General features: G+C 40.4%; 1 protein-coding gene across 2 annotated transcripts in view; it reads right to left on the bottom strand.

Moving 5' to 3' along the window:
- The window catches only part of RSBN1L (round spermatid basic protein 1 like), a 34,112-nt gene that overhangs the window by 6,820 nt on the left and 13,631 nt on the right, over positions 1–13,661 (bottom strand). For both annotated transcript variants that reach the window (XM_083366252.1, XM_083366253.1), the window contains 3 exons: positions 5,175–5,312; positions 4,085–4,227; positions 1,349–1,516 (listed from right to left, as the gene is read on the bottom strand). In XM_083366252.1, the coding sequence (XP_083222378.1) occupies positions 1,349–1,516; positions 4,085–4,227; positions 5,175–5,312 (449 nt within the window). The remainder of the gene's footprint in view (positions 1–1,348; positions 1,517–4,084; positions 4,228–5,174; positions 5,313–13,661) is intronic.

The raw sequence follows: 13,661 nt of genomic DNA, 5'->3' as shown, positions 1-13,661 counted from the left end.
GTTTGAAGATATCCAGTGAAAAAGATCTTAGCATCTCTCGGCTTAATTGGTTCAACTAGCAACCTGCTCTGATCAATAGGATAATGTTTCCTAATCCGAAATTGCCTTGATCTATAATTAAAAATCATTGTGTGGGGTCTTTGGTGCTGTCTGAGCTTGGTGGTTTTCTTGCAGACGTTTCATTACCCAATTAAGTAACTTTTTTTAAAAAAAATTCCATTTATATCCCGCCCTTCTCCGAAGACTCAGGGTGGCTTACAAGCTTAGCAATAGCCTTCATTCTATGTATATGCCTGCTTATTAGGGCTTTCACACACACCCCAAGTGGCATTATTACAAAGTCAGCTTAATTGCCCCCAACAATCTGGGTCCTCATTTTACCTACCTTGGAAGGATGGAAGGCTGAGTCAACCTTGAGCCTGGTGGGATGCGAACCTGCACTAATTGCAGGCAGCTGGTGTTACTTAAGGAGGCATTAGCCCACTGCTCCACCAAGGCTACGAGGGAGTGGGGTTTGCTCTTACACCAGGGGTGTCAAACTCGCAACGTCACGTGACGTGTCGCGACATATCTCGACTTTTCCCCCATTGCCAGAGATGGGGTGGGCGGGTTTTGGCATGACGCATCTGGCCCACGGGCCGGCAGTTTGGCACCCCTGTCTTACACCGACAGGGCAAGCCATTAGTATTTATTTTATTTTATTTTTATTTATTTAAATTCCATTTATATCCCGCCCTTCTCCGAAGACTCAGGGCGGCTTACAAGCTTAGCAGTAGCTTTCATTCTATGTATATGCCTGCTTATTAGGGCTTTCACACACACACACACCCAAGGGGCATTATTACAAAGTCAGCTTAATTGCCCCCAACAATCTGGGTCCTCATTTTACCTACCTCGGAAGGATGGAAGGCTGAGTCAACCTTGAGCCTGGTGGGATGCGAACCTGCACTAATTGCAGGCAGCTGGTGTTACTTAAGGAGGCATTAGCCCACTGCTCCACCAAGTATATAAAGTATAAGTATATAAAAACAAGAGCAAACTCCACTCCCTTTTAGCACTGATGGTGTTACCTAGTTTGGTCACGAAATGTCTACAAGAAAACCACCAAGCTCAGAGAACACCAAGGATCCCACAATTCAACTCTGAGCTATAAATATTTCTAAAGATCCACGTTCCATATCTTGCACTTTTGAATGACAAAAAACAAGACTTGGATCTTTTCCTATGAGACGCCCCTTCAAATACTTGAAAGGTGCTATCATAACCCGCTTCCAGGCAGTTTTTCTCATTGCTAAAACATGTCTAGTATTCCGCAGATATTTTCCTGAACCGGCCGGCCATTACATACCATTCTCCACAATGCACTGCCTTTAACACTCCGACGGCAGCTGTAGTCTGTCGTTCAAATCCTTGTCCTATGTGATCTGCATGTGCTCGTGTCCTGTCTTCAAAAAGCATTTCACGAGGCTCGCTAGTACGAGGTAGGTACTGCAGGTTTTTTATTTCATTGGTAGTTCTGTTAAAACAAAATGACGGAAAGACTACCCATCAGTCACATTGTAAAGATTTTTGGCTTCATCGGTTTAATTTCACTCACGGCACCCAGCGGGGAGATACAATTGGGGAGAGACAGTCCCACAAATAAACCGGTTCCCAAGCCATACTGTATATAACACAGACTTCTCCAATTCTTCCGTGGGGTAGGATGGGCTGAGAAAGGGCAAAGAGCACCAAGTGAGCTTCTATGGCTGAAAGTGGATGAGAACCTGGGTTTTCCCTTATCCTAAACCAGGGGTAGGCAACCTTGGCTCTTTTATGACTCGTGGACTTCAACTCCCAGAATTCCTGAGCCAGCCACGCTGAGGGGAAAGGGAGAGGTTCCCAAGATGAGCCATGCTGGCTCAGGAATTCTGGGAGTTGAAGTCCACGAGTCATAAAAGAGCCAAGGTTGCCTACCCCCTGGCCTAGGCCGCTTTATGACTTGTGGACTTCAACTCCCAGAATTCCTGAGCCAGCAGTGCTGAGGGAAAAGGGAGAAGTTTCCAAGCTGAGCCATGCTGGCTCAGGAATTCTGGGAGTTGAAGTCCACCAGTCATGAAGGGGCCAAGGTTGCCTACCCCTGGCCTAGGCTGCTTTATGACTCGTGGACTTCAACTCCCTGAGCCAGCCACGCTGAGGGGAAAGGGAGAGGTTCCCAAGATGAGCCATGCTGGCTCAGGAATTCTGGGAGTTGAAGTCCACCAGTCATGAAGGGGCCATAGTTCCCCCATGCTGGCTCAGGAATTCTGGGAGTTGAAGTCCACGAGTCATAAAAGAGCCAAGGTTGCCTACCCCTGGCCTATGCCTAGGCCACTTTATGGCTTGTGGACTTCAACTCCCAGAATTCCTGAGCCAGCCATGCTGAGGGGAACGGGAGAGGTTTCCAAGCTGAGCCATGCTGGCTCAGGAATTCTGGGAGTTGAAGTCCACAAGTCATAAAAGAGCCAAGGTGGCCTACCCCTGGCCTAGGCCTAGGCCGCTTTATGACTTGTGGACTTCAACTCCCAGAATTCCTGAGCCAGCAGTGCTGAGGGAAAAGAGAGAGGTTTCCAAGCTGAGCCATGCTGGCTCAGGAATTCTGGGAGTTGAAGTCCACCAGTCATGAAGGGGCCATAGTTCCCCCATGCTGGCTCAGGAATTCTGGGAGTTGAAGTCCATGAGTCATAAAAGAGCCAAGGTTGCCTAGCCCTGTCCTAAACCAACATCTTGATCCCTAGATACTGTCTCTTTAATTAACATAGCCATAACTGAATATCCCTTTCCATAAAAGAGGCCTCCACCACACTGTCAATATATGAACACTGAGGCAGAGTTCTCAACACTGCAATATGTCTGCCTAAAGATTAAATAAAAACGTTAAGGCCGGAGTCAAGGGTATGAGCATATCGTGGATCAAACTCTGCAAAGATCGGTATTTTACATATGAAATTAAATCACAGAAAGATTTACCCTCATTTTTTTAATAGCCTGCATTATTTAAGACATCCTTAGCAGTAGCCAATTTGTTATTATTTAACCACTGTATGTCACCAAAGACAGCAACTCATCACTGAAACACGGTGAAACCAATTTTGTATTTTTATTTCTTCCTTCCTTCCAGCCTTAAGTCCCATGTTCTAACCTCCCGTTTTTCCTCTACAATTTTTGCTCTTGTAACAAAGTTCATCATTTTTACCCAAATCCATGTGTAATTTTTTAAAATAAAATTTAAGTCTCTAATATTTCAATGTAACACCTATAGTCCGCACCCTACTTTTGATACATTCTTTGTACATTTCTTTATTTTTAAAATGATCATCCAATTTCATTTGTAAATCCAGGGTTTCCATTTCTTTCTTGTAAGTTTCTTTTTTTTTTAGTATTTGGGGGAAGGGAATTCCCCCCATTTAAAAAAAATTGTATTTTTATATTAGGTTGGTGAATTTGTTTTATCTATTTTATTTAATAATTATTGAAATTATTCGAGGGGGGGGAAAACCCCAAATAAAATCAAACTGACCTACATGTTGCATGAAATGTGGGCTGCTTAAAAGGAAATAACTGTTAAAATAAATTTATTTGGCAGGAAATAGCATCTTTAAGAACAAGAAGTGTGTGTGTAGGGGGGAAGCAAGAACATTAACAGTAACAGAATCCTTAATTAGCTGTCTGACTATCAATCTCTGAAGCCCTTTTTGAACCTCAGCTGCCCTTTGGGAGAATATATGTGATAACTGGGAAACCAGTTCTTTAGGGTGTGCCCTCTCTGCACTGACAATACACAGTCACTGCATTGCCAATTGTCTGGTAGGAAAGATCAGGTCCACCCGTGAAGCTGCCATTAAACTGATTTATTGCTAAAAGCCTGTGCACAGGAATCTTCTCAGATACATATTGGTGCCTACTTACGAGTTTGATAAGGGTCCACTTGTGGCTACATAGGATTCTAGGCTGATTCCTCTTTTAACTCTGCCCTCAAGTTCTACCATTCCTTCTGCTACACTAATCCTGGAACGGAGTATTAAATATTACTGACTATTGAAGTCAACCAGATATTAAAACAGACCTTTTCCTTTTGAAAGGCGACTTTGGCATATCTGCCACAGGAATCATCTGTTCTCCTGGACGTACCCACATGATGGGACCATCATCGCTGTCTTTCCGACTTTCTAGTTTCAGACTAGAAAGAGTCCCCCATGGTAAAGTACACTAAAATGAAACACTTATGTTTAAAACTCGATGTTATTTTCTGATGCAACCATTTTAAACTACGTATTGATTTTGCAAAATGAAAAGCACCGTGTACCCATCTACAACTTATAACCGTGGTGGCGAACCTATGGCACGGGTGCCACAGGTGGCACGCAGAGCCTTCTCTGTGGGCACGCGCGCCGTCACCCCAATCCCAGGCCTTCAACTGGGTTTTATAAAACCTTTTCGCTTTAGGCCTCCGCTGCCGTGTGCAAAAAAAAAAAAAAAAAAAAAGGTTCAATCAATCAATTTCAACTTCTCGCGGGGAAAAAAATCTGACAAAGTTGGAATAGATTGATAAAACTTTTTAGTCCCACCCAGTCTGCCGTTACCACCGCAGCCACGCCCACCCAATGGGCCACGCCCACCCAATGGGCCACACCCACCAATGGGTCACGCCCACCTGGCACCTGACTATACATAAGTGGGTTTTGGGTTGCAGTTTGGGCACTCGGTCTCTAAAAGGTTCGCCATCACTGACTTATAACATTGTTGGCAATTGATTAACAGCGAGCATGGAAACTTTCAATCTGAACGGAGATTGAAACGGAGACTGAAACGTGTACATTCACAATATTTTGAAGTCAAAGTGGTGAGCACTACAAGCGTGCCAAATTCTGCAAGAGACAAACTACCAACTTACACGTTATAAGCTCCGGAACTTTAAAAACTTTCAAGTTTTGCTTGAAAATGTGCAATGGATGCAGCTTTCAGAAATTAAAGTATAGGCTGGCTCTTAAAATATGAGCATCGAGTACAAGTTGACAGAAAAATATATTTTCCTCCTTGGTGTTAAATGATTTATTAATTTTGACTCTCTCATTAGATTAAGAAATTAATTACTGAACAGCAGCATGATTTTATTTGAAATAAAGATTCCTGATACATTCTAATTGCCATCTTACTTTTAACAAAGGTGAATCTTCCAGCATATCAAGGAACTCTGGAAAATAATCCCCAACTTCTTCATCTACTGCTCCAACCAAGCTGATTTGCCTCATCGGACCGGCTCTGTACGTACCATGGGAATATGTTCTTTTTACCTGAACAAATGCCAATTAAAGTAAAAAAAACAAAACAGCACCAGGTTATTTTATACTCAAAATAATTTACAAAATTATTTAAATACGTAAAAATATCCTAAATATTTTCTGAAACCCAAGCAGTAGTTTGTATTAAACAGTCACAAAAGAATAAACATAATTTTAAAATGCAGATTGCTGGCAAATGCAACATTTAAGTTACTATGTCAATATATGTTTAACAAAAGGATATAATCTTAAATGCATTATTGTAAAAAAATATATATACTGAAACAAAGGTGGCAAATGACATGATGGATGCTCAACGCTATAATGCAACTTATACAGAGCAAACGGAAATTATCAATTTCCGCTTTCAGCTCAGCTAAAGGAAACAGAGCACGTTCTGAATTTTAGAAAAGGAAAAGATTCATACTTCACACACAATATCCTATTTTTATAGAACTATTTCTTGAGAGTCATTGTTTACTTTTTATTACTTTTATTTCTTTCTTTTGCTTTTATTACTTCTTATTACTTTGTTGCTTCTCTCTCTGTCAAGGTACAACTTCAAGAATGCATTTCCATTTATAAGAGGCGGAAAATGCTCTTTCATCTAAGTTGCTTATCTCGCTTTTCTGCCAACGCTGCTTTGAATGCTGCCATCAATCAAGCTGTCATCACACCGTTCCTTCAAGGTTATTCAGATGAATAGTCAGCATCCAGTAATGGCTTTTTAAATTACCAGATGATCTAATGCACAGGCGGAGTTCCTACGTTCTGTCCACCAAAATAACAGATTGTACAGTTGTCACTAATGCAGTGCTGCTAATCTTTACATCTTTAGAATCATAGATTCAGGTTTCTGGGCATTAGACAATGCTTTATCTCATGTATTTTTTTCCCCAATGTATGTTGTTCCCACCGCCAAAATGCAATAAACTCTGCACTAGCAGCCTGGCAACAAAATACTGGTCCTGATTCATTAGCAACCTACAGGTAGTCCTCGACTTACAACAGTTCATTTACTCATAGTTCAAAGCCGCACTGAAAAAAGTGACATGACCGTTTTTTCACACTTACGACTGTTGCAGCATCCCCATGGTCACATGATTAAAAATCAGGTGCTTGGCAACTGGTTTGTATTTATGATGGTTGAAGTATCCTGGGCTTACATGATCAGCTTTTGCAACCTTCTGGCAAGGAAAACCAATGGGGAATCCAGATTCACTTAACAATCATGTTACTAACTTAATAAATGCAACGATTCCCTTATTTGCAAGTGACAAGAAAAATCACAAAACTCACTTAACAAATGTTTTACTTAGCAACATAAATTATGGGCTCAATTGTGGTTGTAACTCAAGGACTACCTGTACTTCCACAGAGGCCCCTGTAGCTGGTTTTAATTTACTAATCCGCTAATCTAAGTTGGATGTCCCAATATTTTTATACGCAAACTCCTACATGGTATGAGGTAAATTTATGAAGATATTTGAGAAATGGAATTGTTTATTTTCCATAATTCATATACAGGCTCAATTCCACAAACTCTGAGCATCTTACTGAAACAAAAAAACAAAACCACAAAAACACTCAATTAGCACAACGGACGTCATTAAAGCAGCTCAATGGACCAGATCTTAAAGGCTAAGAACCATTTGGTTTAACTTGCTGAGCATTTTAAAGTGCACTGCAGGATAATTACTATGTAACTGATTGTGGGGGAAAAACATATCCAAATTAAAATTAAAGATATTGGTATTGATATGAAAGTCATGCAATAATCGTTCCGATTTTTTAAAAATATTAGCCAGCCTTTTTACAACAATTTCGGTTTTAGATGTTGATCCAAAAATGTAGTTAAAATAAAGCTTATTCCATATTTCTTAAATTGTATATTTCCTACATCCACAAAGACACTCTCAAAAAAATATGCAGTGGGGACAAATGTTTTGACAAAAGGTGATGATAAAACACTTTTCCAGGCATTTATCTATCATACGGTATGAAAAGCTATCACATAAAATACTCAGACCTATTTATAGATGGTACAGAATGCAATACACTTCAGGGAAGATTGCCCTCTTTCATGTGTTCTAGCTATATAGGATTGTAAGAAAAAAGCATGAACTTGATTCAAATAGGTAAAAGGTAAAGGTTCCCCCGCACATGCGCGCTAGTCGTTTCCGACTCGAGGGGCCGGTGCTCATCTCCGTTTCAAAGCCGAAGAGCCAGCGCTTGTCCGAGGACGTCTTCGTGGTCACGTGGCCGGCATGACTAGACGCCAAAGGCGCATGGAACGCTGTTACGTTCCCACTGTAGTGGTCCCTATTTTTCTACTTGTCTTTTTATGTGCTTTCGAACTGCTAGGTTGGCAGTAACTGGGACGAGTAACCGGCGCTCACTCTGTTACGCGGCACTCGGGATTCGACCTGCCAAACTGCCGACCTTCTGATCATCAAGCTCAGCGTCCTAACCCACTGAGCCACCGCGTCCCTTCGATTCAAATAGTGGAATACAAAAAAAGAGATCAGACAGGCAGATGGATGCCTATCTTTTTCCTCTCCCTGAATTGTTTTCATTTCAGCTGTGCATTGCAATTCATACAGGTAGTCCTTCGCTTATAAGAGATCAAAGCTGTAATTTGTTCAAAGTTGCAACAGCATTGGAAAAAGGGATTACAGCCATTGCAGCATCTCCACGGCCATGAGATTAAAATTTGGATGCTTGGCAACCGACTCGTATTTATGACGGTTCCAGTGTCCCGGGGTCCTGTGTTCACATTTTGCGACCTTCCGACAAGCAGTCAAAGCGGAAGCCAGATTCATTTTAACAACCTAACTTAACAAGTGCAGTGACTCACTTCACAAGGGTGGCAAGAAAGGTCATAAATAGAGGGCAAAGTTCTCCTAACAAACGTTTCACTTGGCAACATAAAAATTTTGGGCTCAGTTGTGGTCATAAGCCGAGGACCACCTGTACCATCTAATTTGTTTCCCTTAGTTTCCATCCTTCTCTTCCATCCCTCTGTTTTGTCGTCTTTAGTATAAAGTCTGAAGGCAAAGACTGCGGTGAGCATGCCACGTTGCCGATTGTTGTCATCTGCTAGAGTGTTTTCAAATGATTTTTCACAGCTAAGCAATTGTTTTCACTTCCTTCCTTTTTCTCTCCCCCCCCCCCACACTTCTCAACTGAAAGCTCTGCTGAGGCAATAATCGGATTGCTTTGTTGCTGGCTCATCAGGAAGCAGTTAATTGGCTTTTAATTGCCTCATATATTCTGTGCCACTTAATATACAATAAATAGAAGAGAAAAATCTAAAACCGCATAAATAAAACTCTCTTTACACACACACACACACACACACACACACGCCGGGGGGGGGGGAGGGAGAGAGAGAGCAACTAATAAGAACTCTGCTTCCACCAACCCCTGAATCTCTCTGAATGAGAGTGGCAGGGAATCTTCGACCTATAACCACAACTGAGCCGAAAATTTCTGTTGCTAAGTGAGACGTTTGTTAAATGAATTTTAACCCATCTTACAATCTTTCTTGCCACAGTTGTTAAGTGAATCACTGCACCTGTTAAAGTGAATCTGGGTTCCCCACTGCCTTTGCTTGTCAGGTGATCACGTGCTCTTGGGACACGGCAACTGTCATGAATATGAGTCAGCCGCCAAGCGTCTGAATTTTGATTACCTGGCAATGGGGACGCTGCAATGGTCGTGAATGCGGAAACAGTCAATTAGGTCGCTTTTATCGGTGCCCTTGTACCTTTGAACAGTCACTAAACAAACCGTTGTAAGTCGAGGACTGACTACCTGTAATGAAAGCAAATGTTATTTAATAAGTATGTAGCAGGGCTGGCTGAAAGGCTTTGTGGGAGCCTGGCCAGAGAGAGGGAAGAGACGTAATACTGTCTCTCAAAATCCTGTTTATCCACACCCAGTACGCCAAGATCACGCCACCAACATTCAATGGCCAAATAGCCATTTGTGTTATAAGAGTGGGTGGATTTTTAATTTTTAGTTTCTGATTTCCTCACTGAAAACAAAGAAGGAGGAACTAGAAGTGGAAGACCTCTGGGAGATAAAGTATCTTTCATCATCAGAAACCACACCATCACATTCAGCCATTTTGTTACTTAAATCCAATAACACAATTTCAGGATAATTGGGGCACGGACATAGGAGTAACTTCTGTCCCAGAGGTCTCCCAACATTTATTTCAACCCCAAGTTGGGGGGGGGGGGAGGGAGAATTAAAGTCTTCTCACATCACCTGATACAAAGAACTGTTACTCCCACTACATCTTTATTTCACGTACTTTTGCCAATCAGATATGTAGCTTTGGATAATTTTGCTCACATCAATGAATAAGTGTAATGTTTTGACATCTTTGTTTAAATTGGGTTCTCGCGATTTAATTTTGGGACTTGGGGCATAGGACTATATTATAGGACTAACATGGCATTTAAAAAAAATTAGAACCATTTTTTTAATACCGTTGTATAATTTTTACCTTCAACGGAAAACATTCTAAAGTAAATTAATTATTCATTAAAAGGTACCACCTCAAAATTTAATAATCTTAAAAGCTGTTTCATTATGGGTCATGGTTGGAGAGTGGTGCATCACGAATGGGGCAAATCTGCTCTTCTTAAGGCTAGCAGGCATTTTGTTCAACTCTCTAAATATAGAATGCATTACACACGCTGTGACTGAACCCGTTCTATTTTTAGAACAAGAATGGAACTGGGCGAAATCCTAGGTCTCTCCACGCAGGAGCAAAAAATCATGCCATTTGCTGTAATGGAATGTGTGTGGATGATTTTGGGGAAGGAGGGAAAAAAGATTCTTCTTAGGAAACAATCAGACAAGAGAGCCAGGACTCCCCATACCTGCTTCTTGTCCGCTGCCTTGAGATATTTATAAAATAATAAAGGCAGGATAAAAAAAGACAACTAAGTAAGTACAAATAAAGGACAGTCAAGAAAAGAAACTTGTGAAGGACCTGCCCTAATGTATTAAGCAGTTAAAAGATGCTGGCAGGAAATTTGTATTTTCAGACTTGCAAGATTCTGTGAAGGTGGCCTTACCGTAAAATAGAATTAGTTCATGTTTCCTGTCTAGTTTACTTGGGAGGGAAGATGTCAATCTTGCAAGTCTGAAAGTACAAATTTCCTCCCTGCCACTCTGAGCTGCTTGATCAATTAGTCGTTAAGGATGGTGGGGGCCTCCTGCCTCTCTCGTCTGATTATTTGCTAGACAGCATCTCTTCCATGTTTTCCATTACATGAATAGAATTCCTCCCCCTTTGTCATTTGGAAATCCTCCACTCATTAATACAATAATGTGTGTGTGTGTGTGTGTGTGTGTGTATGTATGTATATATATATATATATATATATATATATATATATATATATATATATATATATATATATATATATATATATATTGTTGTTGTTGTTGTTAGCTGCGAAGTCGTGTCCAACCCATCGCGACCCCATGGACAACGTTCCTCCAGGCCTTCCTGTCCTCTACCACCTTCTGGAGTCCATTTAAGCTCAGGCCTCCTGCTTCAGGGACTCCATCCAGCCACCTCATTCTCTGTCGTCCCCTTCTTCTCTCGTCCTCAACCTTTCCCAGCATTAGGCTCTTCTCCAGTGAGTCCTTCCTTCTCCTTAGGGGGCCAAAGTATTTGAGTTTCAGCTTCAGGATCTGGCCTTCCAAAGAGCAGTCAGGGTTGATCTCCTCTAGGACTGACCAGTTTGATCGCCTTGCAGTCCAAGGGACTCGCAGGAGTCTTCTCCAGCACCAGAGTTCAATTCTTTGGCACTCAGCCTTTCTTATGGTTCAACTTTCACTGCCATACATTGCAACTGGGAAGACCATAGCCTTGACTATACGCACTTTTATTGACAGGGTGATGTCTCTGCTTTTTAGTGTGCTGTCTAGATTGTGTGTGTGTGTGTGTGTGTGTGTGTGTGTGTGTGCGTGTGTAGCCAAAAGATAAACAGTTTAACAACACCCCTCAAACATACAAAACTTTCATTTAAAAAAAAATCAAATAGGAAATAGATAACGAATGAATGAAAGTTAGGAACTAAACAATTCAGCAACTGGTGCGTAATCAACAGACCAATCTAGGAACTCAACGCCTGCCTTTCATATCTCCAATAAACTTGGTTAATTTTTTGCCAAGCTTTTTCATTACTCCAATTTGTGAAAAGTGCAACTGGGTTTCTTCCCCACAAAGCCCCTTATTCATCCTAGTAGCAATATTCTTTTCATAATATAATTCCTCTCTGAACACAAGAGCGGAGAAACTAACTTGCAAATGTAGAAACTAACTTGCAAACACTTAAAACACATACTTGATACAAACCAAAACTGATACAGTTTTCACAAGAAGAAAATACCTAAAAGGCAAAACACACACACACACACACACAAATTTCAAAAGAGCTCAGTTTTGAGCTAGTTCTCCAAAATAGACCACAATGTATTGGCATAAAATTCTACTAATGTTTTCTGCCTTACATAATTCGCCTCACAATTTGTTAATTTCCCCCCCCCCCAAACAACCCCAAGTATCACTGATGTAAACAAGCTAAGCTCCTGACAAAATAGACAATCAACTGACTGTGTGATAATTCATACGAAGAGTAGTTATTCTGATTGGGGTTCTAGTCCCTGTGAAGAATTTCGGTATGTTCTGGAAATACTCCTCAATATCAAGGTGACTGTGGCTATGAATGTTGTTGTCAACCTCAGTCACTGCTGTTGTATTCTTTCCTGTAAAACATATTTCTAAGCATTATCTTTAGGTCACCTTTCTCCAATGAGTCATTTTCACATGTATGGAATTCCAGAATTCTCTTCAATGAGAATTTTCCCAGATTTGACAAAGCTGTGTAATTTCACATCCAAATTAAATTACTGTCATATATTCTACATGAAAAACTCATTAAGGAGTATCCAGAAGGAGGACAAAACAAGATGTGGTCACCCAACCATTTTTTTTAACAGCTTGCTAGTGGATAGTTTTCAGGTTCAATTCAAAGTGTTGCATATAACTGGCATGAATTTTAAATTGCCTGGGATAAGAATATTGGAAAGTCCATCTATTCCCAAAGAATCTGCCCTGACAGCTGGGGCCACTGAAAAACTGGTCTTTACAAGAAAAGCTATGCCAATGCCAGATGGTGACAGTACAGGTTTTTTTCAATGCAGCACTTCAATTTGATTTTGCCCTGCCTTGATACTTTTGAGACAGATAAGCAGCCAAGAAATTCTTATTTTACAGGCTTTAAACAGCTTAATTGGTTGTTAACCTTGCTTCTTTGATGCCTCTTTCAAATTGCATTTTATAATATTTCTTATGTTCAGCTATTGTATAAACATGTAATTAATTCCTACTGAAGATGGCATAAATGTTTTTATAAATTATAACATCATTCCAATTCCAGAGTTGGAAAATATTTTTTAACCCTTTAATGAATGTTTTGACATTTTTTGCACTTCATTACTCAGGTAGGTCCTTTTACTATTTTTAGACTACAAGTTAAGGTAAGAGATTAAGATTATTATATTTAAATTGAAATGAAGAGGCATCTGAATTTGAGACGATGTCCTTCTGCCAGAAAAAAAAGTAGACTGAAATAAAATTCAGTCATTTCTAGGTGAGACTGGCAGCATACTGGTCAAACAAACGAACAAGTAAATAAATAAATGAAATGATAAAAACAGGCAAAAGATCCTGTAAAACACCTTGCTTTCTCACCTTTTCAACCTAAGGTTTCCAAGTGCAGCTCAAACCAATTGTAGAGATTCCTTGCCCTATAAATGGGTATATGGGCAATCTCTGTGTGTGTGTGTGCATGCGTGTGCGCGTGTGTGCACGTGCGCATACACATGTGTGTATGTGTGTCTGTCTCTGTGGCCACATTCCCCCATCCCATATACAGCAAAGCTTATTAAATGTAACCATCTTGCTTGTAACATTGAACTTTCCCATGGAATGAATACTAAACGATGAATACTACTCTTGGTCTCTTTTCTTTTAAATGCTTCCAAATAACAAACGGCCCAAAAGGAGAACTCAAAACATCAGCCAAACCATATGGCTTCTACAACCTGAAAAGGACTTTATACCCCACACTATTTCAGTTCCATTTTGCTTTAAAAGCCTCCACATTCTTTCAATCAAGCAGAAAATTGCTGGATGTTTGTTTACAGGCAATCGACAAATACTAATATGTGAAGAAAAAAAAATCAAGAATAATCTTTTTTAAAAAAAAAAACTACACAAAGTCTAATGCAAAATATAAAATCAGAAACTATCAATCTTTCATAAATCCA

This window comes from Vipera ursinii (assembly GCF_947247035.1).
Source record: "Vipera ursinii genome assembly, chromosome: 6".
NCBI classification, from domain to species: Eukaryota; Metazoa; Chordata; class Lepidosauria; order Squamata; family Viperidae; genus Vipera; species Vipera ursinii.
The sequence above is the reverse complement of the archived record's forward strand: the minus strand, read 5'-3'. Positions and strand labels throughout refer to the sequence as shown.